Genomic DNA, 25026 nt, shown 5'->3' on the forward strand with positions numbered 1-25026 from the left:
AAGGTGCCACCTGCTCATTAAATTCAATTCAGTTTATTTTATATAGCCCAATATCACAACTTACGAATTTGCCTCAGAGGACTTTACAATCTGGACTAAGTAACCATTCACACACCTTAGACACAGCCTACGGGGGGCAATTTGAGGTCAAGTCTCTTGCTCAAGGACACATCGACATGGACTGAAGGAGCCGGGGATGGAACCATCAATTGAAGGATGACCTTCCTGTGGATTGTGGTTGCTGAATGTTACCGTATCACCATCAATCACACTACTGCACATGTCGAGCACACAGGAATATAAAGTGTTAAACGCCACCGTTCCATCTTTATTGACTCATCAATGGGAAGTTATTGTCGGATGCATCGTGACAACAACCCCCGCTGTACTTTTACCAGGCTGATGGAGCAGAGAGGTGGAATAGATCAGAGCCCTCTATGGAGGCATTCATCTGATCACTGAGCACACTGACTGTGGGCTGCCCAACACTGCAGATGGTTGGCCATCAAGGCCATTGAGGCGTCCTCAAAGGGAAGGCACAGCTGCTGCAACACACACACACACACACTCACACACACACACACACTCACACACACACACACACACACACACACACACACCCTCTCTCCTCTCAAACCACTAGCCTCCATCAGAAACATCAGCCTCTCTGTCTATTTAACACATACCATGCCTGTGTAGAATCATTAGCTACAGGAGCTAATTTATATCCTCTTTTAAATATCTTACAAAGAATCACTTTTACCGTATGGCTTATACATTTAACCGATTTTATTTGTTTCACAAGTACAATCTTGCTCCATTTTGTTTTACCTCTCTGGTTCTGCATCTTATTAACTTTGTGACTTAGTTTTGAAAGGCGCTATATAAATAGTTATTAAATAATATATCATGCCAAACAGTGTCACCAAAACATAGTTTGTCCACAAGAGAGCAATCGGTTGACTAAAGCTGTTGATTGTCACACTCAGTGTTCTTGTCACTATGTATATTATAATGGGAGTAAGAGCAGGGAGTTAAAGTATCTCGGGTCTGGTTCACGAGTGAGGGTCAAATTAAGTGTTGTATTGGACTGTTGAGGTGAAGAGGAAGCTGAGCAGGAAAGACAAGTTCTGAATTCACCATACCATCTATACGCTCACGTGTAAACCCTGAATACTATATATCTCGCGTTGCTGGGGAGAGGAACATCTGGAATACTCTGCTAAGCCTGCTGCCCCCACGATGGATTAACAAATCTAACACGTCCAAAAAAAGATTTTGTTATGCATTTAAGAATTTTTTTTCATACTATTGCCTTCTTTTTGTTTTTTTGTAAGAGATCTTAGCAGATCTTTTAAATTATTAATATAGGCCTCATAAATTCAGTACAAATCAGGCCTTACAAAAAAGTACAAAGTAGCAACACAACAGAAAGCATTAAGTCTTTAAATTCAGATTTGAGTCCTAAAAAAAAAAAGATGAAGCAGCTTTAAGTGATATTTTCAAACAGTGGAAGCACTGTGAGGCTCAATATGTGGAGAAATACTTCATATTAAGAAACTGTGCCTTCTTTAAATGTGTATAGTTGTGATGTCACAACAAAACAAATTTAAACATCAATATTAGAAATGTGCCCCAGTTTATTTTCAGTTGCAGTGTAATTGAACAAAACCAGCTGGCAGGAAGGAATATTGCCACCTTTGTCTGGCCTAACATTGTCATGGCGGGTTGTTCTAGGGAACTATTATTACGACCTGTTAAAATCACGTTACATATGTTGGTCTGCAGTCATCGGTTAGCATACATTCCACATGTAGTGGAGGCAGTGAAGATTGAAGATGGAAACAAAGTGTAACGAGTGAACAATTCTGGAGGATTACCGGCAATGTATGTATACAATAATATTTTACCTCTTTTTAGTTGGCAGGAATTAAAATAAGTCATCCTCAACATTTGTTGTGTTATGGTTTTAGAATAATACTACAAAAAATAGATACCAAATAGCAAGTAGTCTTTTCAGGATTATATTGTCATGTTATTCCCAAATGAATAGTGGATAACAATGGATAAAATCTTATGTTAACAACGTCTGGCTCCACCCCTGGTTTAAGACTGTCATACTGTGCACATATCAAATATGAATGAGTCTGTGGGCCATGTATTATTCCAGCATATAAAACACTGTACCCATAGTGTGCCAGAGTATGGAAAGAAAGATGGGTTATGAAGTGCCAACTAGCTCCATGTAGCCCCTAGCAGATGAATGCAGTCACCATTAGGCCTACACAGACCTAAGTGATGGGTCTCTGGCAATGAGGAGGCCTCCACCACAACTTACTCAATACAGTAAGTTGTGGTGGAGGCCTCCTCATGTCCATCACTGGATGGAAGCTGTAGGACCTCACATAAACAGCTGAGTGCCCTGCACCTCTTTCTGTCTGTATGACAAGCCCATGCATCCTGAAACGATTGTATCATTCTTTGAAGTTTCAGGTTCAGGCCAGCAGTCACATTCTGCTATTCGACGTCATCATTAACCCCCTCTTCTGGACAACAAGCAGCCCTCCATGCCCACTCAGACAGAGAGGCATGACGCTCTGCCTTTCGTTAGAAAAAGACATCTGTTTCCACATAAGCAAGAACATATCTGGATGCCCTTGTCTGCCCTTTGGTCAAATGAACATCCCAACGCAGCGTTATATATGTCCCCCCTCCCCCGCTTGTATCTGTGAGATTGAGAGGGTCTTTAGCTGTCTTATGGTTTCTAGCATCCTTACCTTTACGGATGAGGTCCTCGGTTTCTTGGTCGAAGCCCAGCCGATGGCATTTCCTCCACAGCCCCATGTTGGTGGAGTTATACCGCCTGCTGCACTCATCCGCGGCGCTCATGGCGAACAGCTGCCGTCGGTTCCGGGCCAGCAGCAGCTTCTCCTCCCAGCGGTGCAGGCTGCTCCGGCTGGCCCGCAGCGGCAGGCTCTTGTTGGGAATGTAGATGAAGCCCGGGTCCTTGCGGCGGCTGGAAAAGCTTCGGCACCGCTCCCTGTACCTCCGGGCGTCGGTCTCGTACCAGTGGTCGGAGCACATCGCCACGGCCAGCATGCCCAGGGCGCAGAGAGAAAGAGAGAGCCCGGCGTACAGCAGCAACTTCCCGGCAGCCATGCTCGCTTCTGTTAGAGCCGCATCAGCACCTCACATCACCTCTGGAGAGCAGCGTCGGTACCATTATTTATATATATATAGATATATATATAAACATTTAGATAGATCGATATACATCGATAGAAATACCCTGGCGATTATGTGCAAAGAGAAGGCAAACCTTTCCGGTAACACGGCTCACTGGCGGAATGACATGTTAAATCCGTGCATTCCGGTGGTGCGGGCCGCGTCTCGCTGTGCGCCCGGCGTTGCAGCAGCTCGGTGGCGGAGAGGAGAGGAGAGGAGGACGCCTATCTCACGTGTGCCCCGGATCCTTAGCATCCATCCTCTGAGCGGGGCAACATCAACGTGCACAAAACACATCGGCATGAATGGTTCTAGTCGAGCATACTAAGCTCTATATCACACACAATGCACATTAAGGCATCACGCGCACGCGCGCGCACACACACACACACACACACACACACACACACACACACACACACACACACACACACTAGGAAAAGAAGGGGCAGCAAGCTCCAGCACATAGACGGAGAATCGTGCAGCGGCATATAACCGACACATTTATACCATCTCCTACTAAACCGGGGACCAGATTAATAGAGATATGTACCTGCAGGGTCCAAACAGAGGCGATGCAGACCGCGGTCCATCAGCAGAGAGAGAGAGACCGGAGGAGGGCTCAGCCAGTCAGCGTCCTCATTAGCACTAATAGTCCACGGACCAATCAAAAGCAGCCTGTCCATGGGCCAATCAAAAGCAGGCTGTCTGTGGGTATTATATAGACTACATAATCAATGGCAAGTGACCAAAGAGTGTGGATTTGGAATGTTCCTTAAAATACGTATTATAGCCTATAGAGGCAGGATTACTGGGGAAAGCATGCAGCCCCCCCAGGGAGCCAGACCCCCAGAGGGCTGCACAGTATGTTTACAGACAAACTAAATATGACAACCCTGCTGTCATTTAAAATAATAATTTTTAATTGTTTGAATTTGAATTGTGTGTGTGTATATATATATAATGATGTAAGTATATGTGTGTGTGTATGTATACACACACACATATACTTACATAATTCATGCTCACCACATTCTCACGTGGCACAACTCTTTCCTTCTTGCACTGGTTTCCCAGACATACACATATAATTGTATATAAGCTCTTTAACCCTTGTGTTGTCCTCACTCATCCCTAATACACCCCGTGTCCTGCGGGTCAAACTGCCTTTGCTAAGCAGCCTTCGATTAGTGCGAGCACACCTACGAGGATTACGCAGATGTGAACAGCGCTAAGATGGAAACCATGAACGTGTCCTTGTTTATGTATAAATACAGTTTACGTACATTCCTTTCCTTGTGTCTTTATTCACACATAACAATGTGTGACAGGAATCAATTCAGTTTATTTTATATAGCCCAGAATCACAAATGTAAAAAAATAATTGCCTCAGAGGGCTTTACAATCTGTACACAATACACATCCCTGACCTTTGACCTCACATAGGATCAGGAGCAACTCCCCAAAAAAAGAAAATAACCTTTCACAGGGAAAGAAGGGAAGAACCCTTCAGGAGAGCAACAGAGGAGGATCCCTCTCCCCGGATGGACAGATGAATAGATGTCATGTGACCAGATGAACAGTTACAGATGTACAACACATTCCGTGTAAACAGAAGGAGGTAGAGAGGGGGGCGTCGGCAGGGCCCTGGCAGAAGGGCCACTGGCTACGGAGGCAGGAGGCCGGCTCACGAGGCTCTGCCTACTCTCACCCTCTATAACACCATCTGTAGGGTTATACTAAGTACTAGACAGCACTGACCACGACACGCATTACACAGAGCAGAATAGGTCAGACCATGCCATATGTGGACCCAAACCATTTTGATGCACTCCATAACACAGAAAATAGAAGTCCACAATACGGGAGGGGGAACTGGTCTGCATTGAACAGAAAGTGGACCAAGTTTCTAGCATGGCTGGATAACAAATGGTGGGGCTCGGTCTCTGAAGCTGTGATTGTGTCTTTCCTGAATTGATTCGAGATTGATGTTGGATCTCTTGTAGTCGCGAATAGTTTTAGTTTAGTGAGGCAGTGGTATGTTCCATTATGGTGAAGACTCACAATGGTATATTACAAGTTCATATGTACCTCCATCGCGCACGTTTCTCCTGCTCCGAGATCTCCCATTGGGAATCGTGTGATCCCTTTTTGAAACTACAACAGCTGCTTCAAGAAATTGGACTCAAATACTGCAGACCCTGGAACCTGCTATCTAAACCGCCGAGGATATCCGAGGATCCTTTCCAGTTTTCTGCCGCCCGTGTGGTGCGAGAAATGCGTAAAATGATAACTGACATTGGAGGATCGTGGTGGGGTCTTTCGGAAAATTCAATTCAATTCAATTCAATTCAGTTTATTTTGTATAGCCCAATATCACAAATTACAAATTATCCTCAGAGGGCTTTACAATCTGTACACATACGACATCCCTGACCTTTGACCTCACATCGAATCAGGAAAAACTCCCCAAAAATAACCTTTGACAGGGAAAAAAGGGAAGAAACCTTCAGGAGAGCAACAGAGGAGGATCCCTCTCCCCGGATGGACAGAAGAATAGATGTCATGTGTACAGAATGAACAGCATTTACAAAGTTACATAAACACATTACATGAATATGACAATGTATGAATGGAACTCCAATCCATGAAACAGAAGGAGGTAGAGAGGAGGGGGCGGGGCATCAGCAGGGCCAAGGTGGGAGGCCGGCTCACCAGGCATCAGACACCTCCAGGTCCAATGGACCCTATGAGACGTGAAGAAAACAGAGCCCTAGGTCCTGAGCACCTGGAGATGGTAGATGATCTGATAAAGATGGAACTATCACACAAGGACCCGGCAGCAGCAGCAGCAGCAGCAGCAGCGGTGTGTTTTATGCATGACAACACACCGGGATACCTGTTCCACATTATAATCAGCGGTGACCTGCCCTTTGGGTTTTAGGGTGTAGAGGCAAAGTCTTCTCCAACCTCAGAGATTTGATGAGGTACATCACCACAAAGATCCCCTTCGTGACTGTGCCAATTGCTTTGCTGCAAGAACTGTGCAGGCGCCCAGAACGGGAGCTCAAGAAGGCGGACCCTGCGATGGACATCCCATGGTTTCTCCGTGACTCCATCAATGACGTGACTTCCTAGACGGGAGGAGGTGGTTCATCCGGGGCAGTCTCAATGTGTTGTTCCTCAGCCAGTGTTTATGTATCCCTGTATGTATATCACATCAATAAAAAACAGTGACTGAACATTGCTTTCATATATCTTTATTTGTTATTCACATACCAGCTGGGTCATTCAGCCCTAGTAATAATGACACCGATCCCTTAACCCTCATATTTGTGTTATTCAGCCAGTGTTCGTGGGTCTGGTGGACGCGCTGCATCTTTGTGTTTTTAACTCGAGATGCTCAACTGATGTTAACTTCATCCCAATTACAAGCGATATAAACAGCATATGTGGTTAATATGTGCCCTTTACTTTTGTTAGATCACATTTATGAATTAATGAGCTACTCATTTTTTATTTTGTTTATACAATGTAATAAAAAAAGAAAAATCTCTTATAATCGAGATATGAGTGCTGCTCCTGGCCTCAGATTCTCCCATCCCTGTGTAGTCTACTCACGAGTGCCACCTTCTGGCTTTTCTTTGACACAGAGGATACACACACCTGGAAGAGTTCACAGGCCTGTTCTGTGGAGCCGGAAGTGTGTTGCATTTAGTACCTTTTTCTGACCAGTAGGTGGAGCCCTTACCCTTCGAATAGAAGAGCAACGAGGGGCTGGATTGAAGACAGAAAGCTTTTGAACAGTCGAGGTGTATGGAGCTAAATCCAGGACAATTCAAGTGTTGGTCTTGAACATTGAAAAATTCAACAATGTATTCGAAATCAAAATAAGTGTATGAAAAGTTTTGTTGGTTTAAATATAATTTAGATTCATTTTTCGAATAAAATATATTTTTTCATTTTTCAGTAGAATATTTTATATGAATATTTTATATGCTACTGAAAAATGAAAAAATATATTTTATTGGAAAAATGAATCTAAATTATATTTAGATATAAATAGCGCTTCACATCGCTGCTTTAATATGAACATGAGACATACTGCTGTGGAACTGGTTATGGGAATAATAAACATATAAGAATCTGTACGTTCTTGGTTAAAGGCTCTGGTGAAGCTTTGCACATTTGCCTGTCCAGGGTGTCCCCTGCCTTCGCCCTATGTCAGCTGGGATAGGCTCCAGCGCCCCCGCGACCCTAATGAGGATTAAGCGGTATTGAAAATGGATGGATGGATGGATAATAATAATAATAGAAGTTAGGTCAAACATTGCGCAGTTAACATCCGTTATGCACTCACTGTCTTATATATTGATCTTGTCTGGAATCAAATCTTATGGATTTCTGTTGCGTGCACCTGCTCTAACATTTCTGCCACTGTGCTAAATTGCCTTACAGGCGCAGGAAAACGGGAGTATTATCTCTTATAAATTAATATTCCCAGACCAGACCACCAGATATTTATTTAGATTTAAAAAATAAAATAAAATAATCACAATAACACGTTATGTTTTATAAACTTAGTTCGGGAACAAGGACCACGTCCCAAATCTATCTCATTTCCTTCACACAAAGTACAGTATTTAAGTACAACTGGCCCATTGACTTCCTCTCGACTCAACATGACCTCCTTCTCTCACCTCGGCTGCGTTGAGCCATCCCTGTTCCACACGTTCCTCGGCATCCATCCTCCGACAACTCAACGAAGTCTTGGGCCGGTGTATAACCGGTGTATAACCGGTGTATAACCGGTGTATAACCTAACCGGTGTATAACCGGTGTATAACCTAACCGGTGTATAACCGGTGTATAACCGGTGTATAAAGGATGGACAGGAGGAGGAGTACAGGGCAGTAGTGGATGACTTTGTGGAGTGGGCCGGTGAGAATCACCTGCTTCTGAACGTTCCCAGAGAGATGTGTAAAACAGTGTTGATGTTGATGTCGTGATGTGTGCAGCAAGATGTTGGAGATGTTCTACCAGTCTGTTGTGGCCAGCGCTCTGTTCATCTCCGTGGTCTGCTGAGGGAGCAGCAACAGACTGAACAAACTGGTTAAGAAGGCCGACTCCATCATTGGCTGCAAACTGGACAGTCTAGAAAAGGTGATAGAGAGGAGGACACTGAATACATTATTATCCATATTGGATAACCTGGACCACCCTCTCTGACACCTGCTGCGGGACAGCGGAGCACGTTCTCCACTCATCAAGGTCACATGACAGATACAGGAGATCATTCCTGCCCACTGCAATAAGACTTTATAGTAAATCAAATCAATCACACAACTATAACACTGCTACACTGTTGTTTGTTTGGTTAGATATTTGCACTTTGGTTTAGTTACTTCATTAAATATTATTGTATTTTTTGTATATATTGTACATTTTTTTTATATTTGATATTGCTTTGCCTGTATCTATAAATGGTGCTGTTGAAGCTGCTGGTCGCTTGCAGCAGTTCAACCAGGGAGCTCACTGGGGAACCGAGATGGTCCGGTGAAGGCCTGTTACTGCTCAGCCACACCCGCCTGTCAATCATCTGACTACTACTGCAGCCTAGAGACCACATCGGTTCAGGAAAAACTCCCAACGTGACATTATGACATGATTCTTTATTCTTTGAACTGTTTAATGACAGACTTTACTATATTATTGTATGACACTCTTCATGATATACTATAATATGACATGTTATGGCATACTATACTGATTTCTTTTTGACAAACATACTATATACTTGTATAGCATATACTATGACATATTGTATGGCCTATTTTGTATGATATACTATGACATTTTTCGTGTCAGGTTTATGGCATACTAAATGACATTTTTTACACACTTTGGGGTGACTCAGTACATTGATTAATTTGATCACTTTTTGCTACACTATATATTTGTTATGAAAAGTGTTCTGTTCTACCTTTCTGAAAAACTAAGTCCCTTATTACTAATAACTGTTCCGCACACCTGCAAACAAACTTTGATGTTTAAATGAATATTAATTAAAATAATAATAATAATAAATAAATGATTTAAAGTTAAATAAACTCAAGTATCCGACTCACAGAGATGATGCGTTGGCCAAAGAGCAGAATGTGTTATAGTGCAACAATGATCAGAACAAATATGAGACATTTACAAGTTAAACATATTCAAAAATCTTTGAAAATTTAAGAAAATCCTCTGTTCTCTCCCAATTTGACATTTATAATAAATGGACACACTGTTCATACATGATACTAGTTTATGGACAAACACGCAACGACTTTTAACACTGGGTGTTTTTATTGAAATATTCATAATAAATATCAGAACACAGAAGTCAGTCTTCCACAGACTATTTGTCACCAGCAGGATGCTCAGTGCCCGTCAGTAGCATTTCCTGTTTGAGCCGCTCTGGTTGACACCAACCCGTCATCACGCGTCAGTAAGCAGCAAAGTCACAACTCGTCCACAACAATCTGTCAGTGGGGCGTCCTACAGGTGAGGCGTTGTGTGCACAGCAGCAGGAGAGCAAAGGTCAAAGGTCAAACATGAGCAAAAACACAGGAAGTGAAATTAGTGGTTACCGGCTTAAAGACGTGAACGTGTCCAGTTCTTCCACATCGGCCTTAAAATACCAGCGCTGCTGTCACAGATTAACATTAAATAATTAAATACATGAAATAAAGACATTCAAAACGGACCATGACAGGAGAGCAACAACACTAGAATCACTTGATGTCCCTTAAAAACTCATCTAGCATGTAGATCAGAGAGGGAGACGAGGAGCACATCTCTAAACGTCAACATGCACGAGGTTTCTCAGGCGGACTCTTTCAGACAGCAGGAAGTGGCAAATCTCACATGCAGCAAATGTTTTAACGGTACAAAACAAGTTATTAAAAAAAAAAAAAAGGATGCAGTTTGTGTGTTTGAAGGAGGTGGAAGTTAAATAGAAAATTAGCATAGGATCCTGTTCTTTCCATTTTACCTGACAGGTCCTTTTGCATTCAAGCAGAGCGGGAATTAAGTTTTAACAGCTAGCTCGTAACATCACGCACCAATATCATATCTAATCATCCTTATTATGCAATATGTCCTTTAAGCAAAAAGGGAATAATATTCCAGACTTTAATATTGTCAAGTCCCAGTAAGTTAGACTTGGATGGTGCATTATAATACTGTAATTAGATTGTGTTCCATAAGTGGACCACACACACACACACACACACACACACACACACACACACACACACACACACACACACACACACACACACACACACACACACACACACACACACACACACACACACACACACACACACACACACACACACACACACACACACACACACACACACACACACACACACACACACACACACACACACACACACACACACACACACACACACACACACACACACACACACACACACACACACACACACACACAGGGCCAGAGACCCGGTCTCTGGCCCCCCCAGGCTAACTAGGCTGCGGTGTGGTCGTCGGATGCAGGCGAGGATAAAGGTCTGCTGCTGCTGCTGCCTATAGTTTAAAGGGACCAGCTGTTTTAGGAAATTAGAGCTAAAAAAAAGAAAAGTATAATATATTTGCAGGCTGTTTTCAGTGGAGCTAAGAGCCACAGAGAAGTCTGAATGTATTCAGAGACTAACACATTGCTAGTTTGGGACTTTTCATGGAATGTGTGGACAATATGAACAATATAACAGACGATGAGGGATCACAGAGAGCTTCACGTTGCTTCAAGTAGATTTTAAGCGTAATGAAAAAAATAGGTGGCTCCCTGGAAGGTAATCAACCTGGAACTAATGGTATGTTCTGGAAAATGGTACGCAGCAAATTAATGTGATTTGTAGTTCATGAAATAAATCATGGTTGTCAATTAAAAAGGTTCTTTCAGAGCCACAGGTGGGGTAATAATACTGCATCCAGGCTGATCCAAAGTCTCCACGTCTCACATGAAGCAGTGGAACCTTTTGCTTTGGTAACCACACGTCTCGTGTCCCTCACTTCCTCCTTCCCTGGTCATGCGTCTCGTCCCAGAACCAGTATGCTCAAAGTGGAAGGGTGGGGCAGCTGCTGGCAGCGAGGGGAAGCATCAGAGGAAAAGCTGTGGCGGCCCGCAGGTTTCTGCTGAGGGCTAAAGGTCGATGCCTTTGACCAGCGAGGCCTCCAAAGTGACGGGGAAGTCGTGGAGCGTCTCCAGGACTCCGATGAGGGCGTTGACGGTGGTGCGGTCTCGGAGCAGGGCCGCGTCCTCGTACATCCGCGGGATCACCGGGCATTCCACCAGCAGGGGGAGCCACTGGGGCAGCAGGCGGTCTCTGCACAACAAACAGAGAAATAAGGTTTGTACGCTGTGCACACGACATCTGATCACGAGTCTGTTGGAGCTGTCCACCGGCTGTGGAAGCTCCTTGTGTCTCCTCCAGAGACTCCATGTCTCGCCTACTTTTAACACCAGAAACAGTGAAAATGATCTTTTGTCATCATACCAGCAACATTGCTACAGTTTCCATGTCTATATCAGTAAATTATTCAATTCAATTCAGTTTATTTTGTACAGCCCAATATCACTAATTACAAATGTGCCTTAGAGGGCTTTACAATCTGTACACATACGACATCCCTGACCTTTGACCTCACATCGGATCAGGAAAAACTCCCCAAGAAACCTTCAGGAGAGCAACAGAGGAGGATCCCTCTCCCCGGATGTACAGAAGCAATAGATGTTAAATCATCACATGGTTAAAACACTTCCTGTTTCAAAATAAAAGCCCTGTGCTGTCTTTCTGTGGACAGAATCCCTTCTTAAAAGTCTCATTAATACCCTTCATTAATTATCTCACACACACACACACACACACACACACACACACACACACACACACACACACACACACACACACACACACACACACACACACACACACACACACACACACACACACACACACACACACACACACACACACACACACACACACACACACACACACACTAGAGAGCCGTTGTCTCTGATACGTTTCTGTGGTTGGATCCTAAACACTCATATCACTCATACTCTTTATGTCCAAATATAATGTATGGCCATAGGACATATAGGATCAGGAATCATCCCTCTGTTCATTGAATAAAGTCAATAAACTCTTTTGTGCGTGTACATCTTTGAATATCAGAGTCGCTACTAGAAAAGCTGCATTATGTCTGGAAATGCATTTTCTAAACCATAATTCCCACATTTGCGCTCCCGTTCTTGGTGCACACTCGTCACATGAATGACAGCGCTCATTAAAGCGTACCTGGCTCCGAGGCACACCAGCAGCTGGAACTTGCCGTCCTTGCCGATGTTCCTAGGGGTGGAGTTGATGGCGTTGACGTAGCGACAGAGTGACTGACAGGTCATCCCCAAAGGCTCCGCTGTCTCTTGGAGGTCTCCCATCTGGTCAGCTGACTCCATGTAGGCAACAGCCTTCTCTGCAGAGGGAAGGGGGGGGGACATGTTTCCCAACACAACGTACTGCAAGTGTTCATTTTGTCCTAAAATACTCTTCAGTGTGCAGCTTTACAGACTAAAAGTCCCCTGCACAGTAAAAGACAGCTGTTCTTTTGTGCTAGACCTGTTCAGAATTTGTTTTGGGTTAGTTTTTAACCTTAACCCATTAACTTGCTGTTGCTCCCAGAGTGCCTGTAATATTGTTCTGATAACATTATTTTAAAATAAAAGCGTATATACACACATATATATATATACACACACACACACACTCACCCACAAAGTCCCACACGAACACGGTCTTCTGGAAGAGGCGCGCCGACTTGAAGCCGTGGTGGAAGAACTGCTCCAGAGCGGCCACCAAGCTGCTCTCTCCACACAGCAGGACGGTGAGACTGCCTCTCTGCATCCAGACACACAGAACACGCATGAATACACCGTCCCTCACCCGTGGTATTAGAGAACAATTAGGAAACTATTTGAGAACAATAAAATTTGTTTTTTACATGATGAGATACCACTACAGAACACCATGTTTTACAGTCTTCGCTCACATGAAACATGACTAAAGCTAACAACAGTTACTACAAACTAACCGAGGCTAAATGTCCCTGCTAACTCTTTGTTCTTAGTCATGTGACCAGCACTTCTTCAGACTTATTTGCTGGTTAATGCTACAACAGTGCCTTGTTTCTCCAGACTCCACCAGCTGGGATCTACTGAACGGTCTGGTGATGTTCAGAGAAAGTAGGCCATTGATTCAAATAATACAAAGCAGCACCTGGAAGGAGCTCCATCACTCACCTCTTTCTCCGGCTTGTGGAAGTGTTTGACGATGTTGTTCACAGCCTCCCCGATGGCCTCCTGGATTTGGGCTGAAGTCGGTTCTGGAATCAAGAAAACGTCCGCGTTCATATACAAGCAGAGAGAAGCAGGGCGGCCCCCCTCCTAGTCCTTCTTAATGCTTTGTTCAGAAGTTTCCAAGAAACGTATCAAGGAAAAGATATAAAGTGGTCATGATGTGTGAGAAACTGTGGATTAAATCAGCTCGTTGAAAGAATGGTCAGAGTAGGACTAAGAGTTTCTTTGGTTGAGGAGAGATCTCCGACAGTCTGCTCAACAACCATGATGAGCATCACATTACTGCTGGAAGTCCCTTTTAGGGTCGGCTGTAGCTCATGGGATGAGTGGTGGTCCTGTAACCACAAGGTACCCGGTTCGATCCCCACTCTCCCCATAGTTTCATGTTGAAGTGCCCTTGAGCAAGACACTGAACCCCCAGTTGCTCCGCGGGCTCTTCACTGCAGCCCACTGCTCCTTAATAACTAAGGATGGGTCAATGGAGAGAAGAATTACCCACTGGGATCAATAAAAAAATAAAGGATAGATTATTATTATTATTTTACAGGTTCATTTGTATTGTAAGGGTTTGGTCATTCTCAAACCAGGTAAATGATAGACCGCTCCAGTGTTGTATTCAATAATTTAAATGGTGGATTAATAAACTCAATAAATCATACATCACTCAGATTAGATCATTAGAAAATGCGATGAGGTTTCCGTTAAACATAAAGAGTGCCGTCTGACCCGGTCACTGGTATGAACCAGATCCTTTAACGGAATATTTTCATTGAGGAGCACTACACCCGCCAACCGTATCACCTGGTGCTATGGCTAGCTCCCTGCGCACTAGGAGGACACCACTAATGTTCTAACGCTGCATCTTTCTCTTGATCATCTTAAGTAACCGGGTCATGAATTCTGGAAAGAGACTTTGCTGCTGGGTTTCTCAAGTGTCACAGTATCCACGAGTTCCAGACGTCACGCCATAACTATCTACATTGATAAACAGCACTACAGGTGAGAGGACATGCATGTGGGTGTGGGTGCCAAACTCTGGATGGTATAACTGTAATGCTATATCTTATGGGCCGGCAGAATTACTAATTAAGTAATTTGGAGCTAATTAAACGAAAGAATAGAGATAAAGTAGTTAGTTGAGTATTTGTTTCTTAAAATTAACATTGAAAAAATCCTGAAATAATTCATAATTGTTGAGGTGTATTGGGGGGGACAGCTATGTAAATCAGAGTGGGTCTACAGACACTCACTGTATCCTCGTCCAGACAGCGACGTGGTGCTGATGCGTCTGGTCTGGGATGGGGAGCGCTGCAGCGGGGGTGTACGGCAGCCTCTCCCAGAATCCTCCTCTCCGCTGGGCACCGCCAGCTCACCGAACAGGACCCTCTCCAGGCTGCCGTCGTCCACGCCCTTACCGAGCCACCGACCACATGGAAACCTGAGGGGGAGGGGCAGGGAGATGGGGTGCTGAGGGGCTTCGATGAATCCGTCTTTTCAAAAAGCCACAATGACCCTAATAATGCCGGGCATCATATTCAAAACTTTAAAACTTCAAAGGAAGTTAAAACGTTCTTAGTCTGGAACTAATGTTGGACTGATGTATAGACTGATTCTTTTCCTGCTTTATTTTCCTCACTTTATATTAAGGGAAATATTATTGAGGATATTGACATTTTTGATAATTTGGTGACCAAATGTTTGATTGCAGAATCTTGAAAAGCTATTGACCACTAGGCCAGTGTTTCTCCTTAATTGACACTGAACTGCAACCACCTCATGGTGGCGCTGGAGGATGAGTCAGAGGTTTTCCAATCCTCTGCGGACCATAAATGTCCATGACTCAGATCGCTGTGGAGGTATCTCAGTGTGGGTGATGGACACCCGGAGTGACAACACACCGCCTCCACTCACCTGTAGGTGTGTCCTGTGATCTCGTTGCGCACCATGACGCAGTCCACCAGCCATTTAGCCAGCAGGCCGGCGTTATCGTGACCCAGCTGCACCGTGGTCAGCTTCCCCAGGTTCTGACACTGAGTACAGACACACAGAGAAGAGAACATCTCATTCATATCAAATCAAACTTCATATACATTATCAGTGTACAAAGGACTGGTATTACTGCTGCTGTTTTTTTACTATTTGACAATACGTCACCATCTTTATTTAAATTAAAGTTACGACAAGGAACTTTCATTTAGTCTGGAACCCCCTGTGGACTAAAGTGGTAGTGTTTCTGAGTGTTAGAAAACCTCTCATTTTACTGCAGCAGGGTCGGCCTCACTCAGTCCTGGTTCTGGTTCTGGTTCTGGTTCTGGTTCTGGTAGTCCTGTGCCTCTCTTCCCTTTCCTCTTTCAGTTGGTTAAATATAGCGACGTTATTAAGATTTCCTCAGTTTTCTACATATTTCTCCATCTCATTGCCCCGATGAATTCATGGACTCCATGAAAATGAGATTGAATTGAATTAAAACCGTAACCCCTATCTAGAATGCTCTCCCAGAATGCACTGGGCTCTTAACACTTAGCTACATGAAACATTTATCTTTAATCCAAGTCTCTTAGTAGGTCTGAGCAGCGCTAATACTTACAGTGCAGACATGAAATATAATACAGAGCAACATTTACATTCAAGGCTGAATTAGATGTTCTACTCTAAAAACACGTTCTAGCAGGATAGCAGAGCGACTACGACCCGATCCACAGTTAACATGACGCCACAGGCTACAGGACAGATGGGGGTAAGGGGAGGTGGATGAGAGGTGGAGCAGGGGCTTCCTCTAACCTTGAACATGGCGGAGATGTGCACGTGAGGCCTGAAAGCAGACTGAGGGAGATGGAAACACTTGTTAACGCACAGCGGATGGACAATCCAGACGGAGGCGTGGCGATCGCACAACAACGTCAACCAGCATGCAGACACAACACACACATCAGCTGTGGCAACACACATGAAGGAAACAGGAAGTGGTTCATGTCTCTATGGTGATTTCACAAACAGCAGACGAGTGTCAGATGGAAGAGAGTGATTTTGTTTTTTCATCAATAACAACTCACCTGCCGTTGATATAGTTTGCTCTTTATTGTATTGTTGTTGGATTTGTGAATGATGGAAGTGGACCAACATTACAACACAGCTGATCGTATTTATTTGTATATATTATTTTATATATTGAATAGTTATGATAATAATAATAAGTTATTATTTTATATTATTTATAATATATATACACACATATATAAAATTCAAGAAATCCAGTGTTAGAAAGACAAATGCATGAGCTTTCCAGTTCCTAGCTGTAGCTCTTTTAATTTACGTGTGTGTAAACAGAGGTCAACGTGTCGAGCGAAAGGTCACGCCCCACACACAAAGAAAACCTGGACACCTAAACTGTGAACGACCGTGTGCTCAGTTTGTGAGAGGTCAAAGGTCACACCACTTACATCGAAGGTCATCTCCAGGACGTTTTTGGGGATCTGCATGATGCCCGAGTCTCCCAGCTCTCCGGACACACACACCCAGGGGTTGGAGGTGGTCATGGCGTTGCTCAGCTTCTTGATGGGGATGATGACGACTCTATACGGGATCACTGTGGGTCACAACGTCAGCGCCAGATCAGAGACATAGACGCTCACGTCAGAATTAGACTGCATGTATGTAGGTTATCTAACTGATGAAATGGACCCAGTTAGATAACCTACGTAGATGCAGTCACAGACTCGGAGCAAACACACTGCAGCAGAAAGGAAATGGAGGACTTTAAAGACACGCATGTTCATTTATCTAAAGGGGATTAGCTAGTCTGTGAACTGAATAATACATTGTGTTTTAAATCTTTGATTAAACCATGCATACATCCTCATGGTTCATTCATACCAATAGGTCCACACTAATTTGTGGTTTTTAACATCAGCGATTGAAGACGAGTTCTGACTTTCAATCATTCGTCCTTGAGACCAAAAACAATTACTTCTGTTTTATCTTTATTTAATTAAAGACAATTCTGGCACATTGTTGATTTCTTCAATGCATTTAGCCAGCCCTTGTATGGCATTATAGTCCCTGGTGATATAGTTATGTAGATCTGTGTGATAACACACTTTGTTGATTTTCATAATCTAAGCCAGTGATGTTAAACAGAAGAGGCCCCAGTATTGAACCTTGGGGAACAACACATGTCATCCTAGTCAGCTCTGATGTGTAATTGGACACAAAGTATTGTCGGTCCTTCAAGTAGGATTCAAACCAGTTAAGTGCTGCAGCAGAGAGTCCTACCCAGACTTTTAGTCTGTCTAGTATGTGATGGTCGACCGTGTCGAATGCAAAAATGTGAAGTTTGATATTGGCCTATAATTTTTCATAATTTCGGGGTCTAAACTAGCCTTTTTTTAAGAGTGGTTTAATAACTTCAGTTTTTAGGTCATGTGGGAAAACACCTGAGAGAAGGGATGTGTTTACAATTTGTAAAATATCAGTGGTCATGTAGTATGAAATACTTTTGAAGAAGTGTGTTGGTAGAATATCCAAGCAGCAGGAGGATGTGTTCAGAGGTTCTATAATGTCTTCTAGGCTTCTTTCGTTGATTAGGGAAGCTTAACTCTGATTGGATAGAGGTCGGAGGTCACGCGAGGCAGAACTCACTGATGGTGGTGAAGACGCTGGTGAAGCAGAAGTAGTCGACAGTGTTGAGGGACAGCAGGTGGAAGAGAAACTGCTCCTTCTCCTCCTCAGAGCGCAGGAAGGCGTAGCGCTTGTACAGCTTCCTGTGGACAAGCACAGCCAGGTCAGGTTCACTTTAGATTATCATCATCATCATCTGTTGTTCAAACTCTGCCCCTTATCTGTCATGTTTGAAGAACTTGTGTCCGTCTTGTGTTTGGATACCTTTTCATAAATCAGAAAGCAGTGATTTTATGAAGATCATTTTTGTGACTAAAGAAATCCCAATGTGCAATGCGTTTAATGGTGTTAAGTTAACTAGACGTGTGTGTGTGAGTGAGTGAGTGTGTGTGGTGTGTGTCAGACAAAACTGAAGTTATTTTACTGGACACCTCAGAGATCAATTATCTGGTGATGTGGTTTCTGTAGATGGCATTGCCCTGGCAGCCAACACCACTGTAAAGAATCTCTAGTTATCTTTGATCAGTCACATCTTGTCTCAAAAAGATGCAGAAAAGCTGGTTCACGCGTTTGTTACTTCCAGACTAGATTACTGCAACTCCTTATTATCAGGCTGCTCTAATAAGTCTCTTAAATCCCTCCAGTTGATCCAGAATGCTGCAGCTCGTGTACTTACAAAAACTAAGAAAAGAGATCACATTACTCCTGTATTAGCTGCTCTGCACTGGCTCCCTGTAAAATCAAGAATCACATTTAAAATTCTTCTCCTCACCTACAAAGCCTTGATTGGTGATGCACCATCATATCTTAAGGAGCTTGTAGTACCATATTGCCCCACTAGAGAGCTGCGCTCACTAAATGCGGGGCTACTTGTGGTTCCTAGAGTCCTAAAAAGTAGGATGGGAGCAAGAGCCTTCAGTTATCAAGCTCCTCTTTTATGGAACCAGCTTCCACTTTCAGTCTGGGAGGCAGACACAGTCAACTCATTCAAGAATAGACTTAAGACTTTCCTCTTTAATAGTGCTTATAGTTAGGGCTGAATCAGGTTTGCCCTGGTCCAGCCCCTTGATATGCTGCTATAGGCTTATAGGCTGCTGGGGGATGTTTTAGGATACACTGAGCACCTCTCTCCTCTTCTCTCTCTCCTTATGGATGAATTTACATCCCTCCATTGCACCTTATTAACTCTGCTTCCTCCCCGGAGTCGTTGTGACTTCACGTCTCATAGGGTCCATTGGACCTGGAGGTGTCTGATGCTGGTGAGCCGGCCTCCCGCGTTGGCCCTGCTGATGCCCCGCCCCCCCTCCTCTCTACCTCCTTCTGTTTCATGGATTGGAGTTTCATTCATACATTGTCATATTCATGTAATGTGTTTATGTAACTTTGTAATGCTGTTCATTCTGTACACATCTATTGCTTCTGTCCATCCGGGGAGAGGGATCCTCCTCTGTTGCTCTCCTGAAGGTTTCTTATTTTTGGGGAGTTTTTCCTGATTCGATGTGAGGTCAAAGGTCAGAGATGTTGTATGTGTACAGATTGTAAAGCCCTCTGAGGATAATTTGTAATTTGTGATATTGGGCTATACAAAATAAACTGAATTGAATTGAATTGTGTGGTTTGGTTGTGAGTGAGTGAGTGAGGTGTGTGTGTGTGTGTGTGTGTGTGTGTGTGTGTGTGTGTGTGTGTGTGTGTGTGTGTGTGTGTCTGTGAGTGTGTGCGCTCACTTGGCCAAGGCGTGTCTGGACAGCAGCTGTTTGAGGTGTTGAGAGAGCAGCTTCTTCTCCAGGGAGAGGCGGATCCAGGCCCTCGCTCGTCCCACGTCCGTCTTTATCTCGGACATGCTCTGGATATGCCTGAGGAGACGGACAATGGAGGGACAGGAGACAGATGGATGAAGGCTCATAAAAACTGGCACACCGCCATCAAAGCCCACCTTCGTCACTCTGATGACCAGTGACTCGTTTATTACTGCGATTTACCATGAAGTTATCTGCTTTTACGTCAGTTAGTGTGTGTGTGTGTGTGTGTGTGTGTGCGCATTCTGTCCTCCAGGTCTCAGTACTACAGAGGAGCTATTAATACTTACTACATCCACGATATGTTATGTAATGTATCATTCTAGCCCTGCTACTCCTGTCTTCTGTATACAACGTATCGTCTGTCCCGGAGGAGGAATGGCTCCTGGGTCGCCCCTCTCCTCCATAGTGGCCACAGTTACAGAATATTACTCTTTGTATCATAAGAACGGTATCTATTAGGTACAGTCCTTAGTTAAAATAATAACAGGTGTGGGCATGTACAGCCTCTGGTATTCCGTTGCTCAGCAGAGCCTCATGTACTCTAGTGGCCTCAGGAAGGCTGAAACAGGCTGTGTGCACCCAGCCAGCTGGAACTGTGTTTGGGTGCCATCTTGGAATACTGTTTATAGCGCTCTTAAGTTATATGTGAGGATGGTGGCGTATTAGATATGGAAGTGTAGGAGAAAGAAGGCTGCTAATAATTAATCTGTTAATATGAACAGTTTGGTCCGTAAAATGAGGACGAAAGTAAAAAGTGTTTAAACGTTTTGTCCGGTCGACAATAATGATAATAAAAATGCATTTAGTTTACGATAACAGAAAACAGAAAGACCAGCAATGAATATTTAGCATTTTTGTTTGAAAGATGAAACAAATAATTGAAATAGCTGCCAATAATTGTGAAATGTACTAAATGGTCAGAGTGAAGATGCAGCTTTGAAAAGAAGATTCAGATTCAGAATCAGAAACTTTTAATAGCCAAGTAGGTTTACACCTAGGGTCAGGAAGCGGTTTATGTTTCCACATATGATGGTATGACAGAGTACCTCATACTTGCAGTATGCAGCACGTACCTCATATCCTGTATGAGGGACACGCGTAGAGACGGCATCGCTACGGAACAGTCAGACTTCCTCCTCTCAGGAACATTCGACACTGGAAGAGAAATACAGGATATGATGGCTTCGTCACAATCAGAGACGTGTGTTAGACAATATTGGACAGACGTGTGTGTGAGTGTGTGTGTGTGTGTGTGTTACCTGGGGACTCTGCCTGGTGCTGCTGATCCAGCTTCTCCTCTCGGGCCTGGTAGTGCAGCAGGTGGGACCACAGGGCCGACTTCCCCTGAGAGGTCAGAGAAGCAGAATCACGACACACGTTGTAAAGACTGACGAAGAGGAGGATTATAAAACACACAAAGATCCATCCATCACCTGTAGTGGTAAACCCAGATTTTAAGTAGGACTCCTGATATTGTCTTTTAAATGCAGCTTTCTTTTTCTAGGAAGTCGTCGGCTCTTCTGTCTCCTCATTGGGCCTTTTCCCCTTATCCAAAGATAATTTTTGCTAGCTTGTTAATTTTTGGGGTAACATAACGTTTGTGTCCAAAGAAGAGAGCATACAGCTTCAGTTCATCATCGGAAATGTCTGTCTGACAGCAAGGTAGAGAGGCCAAATTGTTCTTTCAATATTTGTATGGGCTTTTGCTGGTATTTGATAGAGATGAGAAAGTACACTTAAACTGATTGATTCTTTAAGGTGTCCACAGCAGTACATTATTAAACTGCTGGTCTGTGAGTCCAAACCCAATAAACTGACTATGGATATGCACTTCTAAACATCCAAACTAATGTGCGTGTGTGTGTGCACGTGTGTGTCCTGACCTGTTTGACCTGCAGCCCGTGGCTCCAGATCCTCTCCAGCAGGTCACACAGGCTGGCGATCAGAGTGTTTTCCTCCAGCCCGGTGATGTTGGCCTCGCCGTGGCCCAGCTCCACCGCCTCCCGGCCCATCTTCTCCACCAGCATACGCTTGGTCTGCACAATCACACAGAAGTATGAGGCATAAAGGCTTTAGAGGTCTAAAGACCATCATCTGGAAGTATTACTCTTGTTGAACAATGCCAGTGTACCCTGGTACATAGCAACGCGGTTCAAACTAAATATTTCCAAGATGCGCAGAGAATTTGTCAATCATTCTAATTCAACTCACTTATTTTGAAAAAAATGATAACGAGCCTTAAACAATACAGAAAATACATGAACAGATGACAGAAAAACAAACAAAAAAACTATTTAAGAAACTGTATGTAGAATAAAGTATTTTATTTATAAAGTAATAAATGAAAGTACTTTAATTTGCAATGCAAACTATAAACAACTACTACAATAGCCGAGTCTATTAGCAATGTGTGTTTCAAAACAGTAGCACCAGGTGTAAGGGCCTGAGGGGAAGGGGAGGGGCTGGGATCTCCATTCTGGCCAGAAGGCTCCGCCCACTCGTTTAGGAGAGCATGGGGATCAGGTGTGAAAGAGACCCACCTGATCCTGATCTCTCGTCAAGGAGTTCATTCTCATCTGCATGAAGAGAAGGAAGCTGGCTGAGATATTAAAGTGACAGAGCTCTGAGCTACGTTCTCACTTCTCTTTTGTTTGTTGGATTAAAAACCCTTAAACCCTGCAGACCTGCTGAGTCCTCCGTACGTCCTGTCGCAGACCATCATTTAACAAAGAGGAGGTTCCAAGTGTCCGATATCGATATAAAGTGACAGGGACTGCCATCGATAGTGGGAGCTTTTATTAATATGAATCAACGTAGATTTTCAAATGGAAATTTCTTATTCTGATGTTTCCAAAAACAGGAACATCTAACGTTGACGCAATATGAGACTGTCTTTGTCTCTCCCATCATGCATCACTCATAAAGGAGGATTGAGAGTGTGTGGGTGAGTCAAGGTGTTGTCGTGTGCCTCACCTTCATACGACACTCCTTGAGCAGCCCCTCCACAAACTTCCAGTTGGTCTGGGCGATGACGGCGGGAGACAGATCGGACAGTTTGGGCTGCCGGAGGTTCTTCCCCAGGCTGCGGGCCTCCTGTATGTATTTCTGGAGATGGAACGGAACCGGTTAGTGAGCTGTGGAGAACCGACCTGAGCAATACAGTAATGGAGGAAAAACACTCTACCCGTAGTGTAGTATTCAAAGCACACACACAGTAAAGGACAAGTGTCTAGATGTGAAAATCAAACACAAAGGATGTGTGTGAGTTAAGAGGACACGGGAGAGGAGGAGAGGGAGTGTTGGGAGGTGTGGTGAGTTCCCACTGAAGTACCACAGCTTTACCAGCACCCTTCCTCTTTGGCTCATTTTGATATCTGTCAGCTCAGAAAACACCAAACCAGTGTTTATACAGAGATTGATTTTAGGCTGCAATAATGATGAATGAAATATAGATTTCTTTGGTCCGAACCCAATTTAGCCTGACCAGGTAATACCCATTTGCTATGAATATCAAATGTAGCCTTTTTACGGTTATAATAATATATAAAACCACTTTTGATACTCTTTATGTTTGGCATATTTTCTGCCCGCCATTCCCACAGTGGACTCAGATTGCTGAGCACTCGGGATTGACAGGAACACAATGCATGCACGTAATCCAGAACAAGTTGATGTGATTGATATCTCATGGTTCACTCTCACTACACCACATCAGAGCTGGATTAAAGTGCTCCACCCAAGCGCTGCTGCTTCAGTGAGAGTGTGAGGTCGGCATGGGGTGGAGGGGTCTGACAGGAAGTCCACAACACAGGCAGCTCCCCCACATACCAGGCACGACGCAGAGGCCGATTTTTTAGGCGGTTTGATAGGAGGAGGGGACGCTTTGTCCCACTCCCAAAACGCCATGGAGTTCTGCAGGACCAGACAGCCCTCCACCTGCTGAGGAGGAGGAGGAGGAAGAGTGGTACGACCCGAAACCCCGCGCCGACAGGCACAGGACACACGAGCAGACGGGAGAGGACAGGAACAAAAGAGCAGAATGGAGAAGACAATAGAAGGCAGCATGCACATGAAGTCTTTCAGAAAGGATGACAAAGAGAAACCGAGAGAAAGTCCACATGCAGAACGGAAACCAACAGACATGACGCCATGAGACAGACAGAGGGATTAATGGCGTGCTCGTACGCTCGCGTTAGAGAACAGGCGAGGGGGCGGGGCATCTTATGGGTCGGCCTCTCTACCTCTTTCAAGTCGTTGTCCAGGCCCAGATGCTCCGTCTGCTGTCTGTGGCGGTCTTTCCTCCGCTGAGCGGTGGCCGTCCTGTGAGACCACCTGCAGGTCCAACAATGTGTCAGTAGACGAAACAGACACGTTAACACATTCACAGAATCTGCCCTTCTGTCTGATGCACTTTAAAGTGACAGAATAAGAATACTCAGGATGTGGTTAGCCTAAAAGAAATTCACATATACGTGTACATTATCGCCAAAAAAGCCAAACAATTCCTTTATTTCTGTCTTCTCTCACTTTTATATTTGTGACTGTTTTCCTGCAGACACACGGACAGACATTAGATTAAGCTAATTAAATGACCTCGTACTGCTTTCACCCCGAGCTGGAAGGTGGACTCACTTGTTACTGGTCGGCCCCGTGTTGAGCACGTCGGCCTGCAGTTTGGGGAAGAAGCCCTGCTCGTATTTGCCCTGCCCGATCTTCATGTCCAGCAGGTGCGGGTGGATGGCAGTGTGGTCGATCTTCATGAGCCGCTGCTCGATGGCCTGAGCTGGAGGGGGGACACAAGCCAACTTCATCATCACATCATGGTCAGAGGGAGCACAACTGAATGTAGACGTGTGGAGGAGTCTGGTTACAGTCACGGTATGGAAGGGAATGCCAGACTGATGCATACAAAAGATGGACCCGGAACGAGTGAATCGGGATCCGTGAACAATG

The 25026-nt window shown here is 44.2% G+C and overlaps 2 protein-coding genes across 5 annotated transcripts in view; both read right to left on the bottom strand.

Annotated features, from left to right (window-relative positions):
- Nucleotides 1–3840, bottom strand: part of tmem178b (transmembrane protein 178B) — a 32514-nt gene extending 28674 nt beyond the window's left edge. Inside the window, exons 1-2 of the mRNA XM_034526504.1 lie at nt 3779–3840; nt 2778–3487 (exon numbers count right to left, since the gene is read on the bottom strand). Of these exons, the coding sequence (XP_034382395.1) occupies nt 2778–3159 (382 nt within the window). The 5' untranslated portion in view covers nt 3160–3487; nt 3779–3840. The remainder of the gene's footprint in view (nt 1–2777; nt 3488–3778) is intronic.
- A 6860-nt stretch (nt 3841–10700) lies between these two features.
- dennd5b (DENN/MADD domain containing 5B) overlaps nt 10701–25026 on the bottom strand; it is a 54641-nt gene continuing 40315 nt past the window's right edge. For 2 of the 4 annotated variants that reach the window (XM_034526310.1, XM_034526308.1), the window contains 16 exons: nt 24706–24856; nt 24315–24405; nt 23047–23178; nt 21957–22109; nt 21333–21417; nt 21147–21228; nt 19999–20127; nt 18296–18417; nt 17098–17243; nt 16439–16480; nt 15569–15687; nt 14908–15095; nt 13601–13683; nt 13073–13199; nt 12603–12777; nt 10701–11624 (listed from right to left, as the gene is read on the bottom strand). In XM_034526310.1, the coding sequence (XP_034382201.1) occupies nt 11441–11624; nt 12603–12777; nt 13073–13199; nt 13601–13683; nt 14908–15095; nt 15569–15687; nt 16439–16480; nt 17098–17243; nt 18296–18417; nt 19999–20127; nt 21147–21228; nt 21333–21417; nt 21957–22109; nt 23047–23178; nt 24315–24405; nt 24706–24856 (2009 nt within the window). In that variant the 3' untranslated portion in view covers nt 10701–11440. The remainder of the gene's footprint in view (nt 11625–12602; nt 12778–13072; nt 13200–13600; nt 13684–14907; nt 15096–15568; nt 15688–16438; nt 16481–17097; nt 17244–18295; nt 18418–19998; nt 20128–21146; nt 21229–21332; nt 21418–21956; nt 22110–23046; nt 23179–24314; nt 24406–24705; nt 24857–25026) is intronic. The other 2 variants (XM_034526311.1, XM_034526309.1) reach the window with 1 other exon arrangement.

Source organism: Cyclopterus lumpus, chromosome 23 (assembly GCF_009769545.1).
Source record: "Cyclopterus lumpus isolate fCycLum1 chromosome 23, fCycLum1.pri, whole genome shotgun sequence".
NCBI lineage: Eukaryota > Metazoa > Chordata > Actinopteri > Perciformes > Cyclopteridae > Cyclopterus > Cyclopterus lumpus.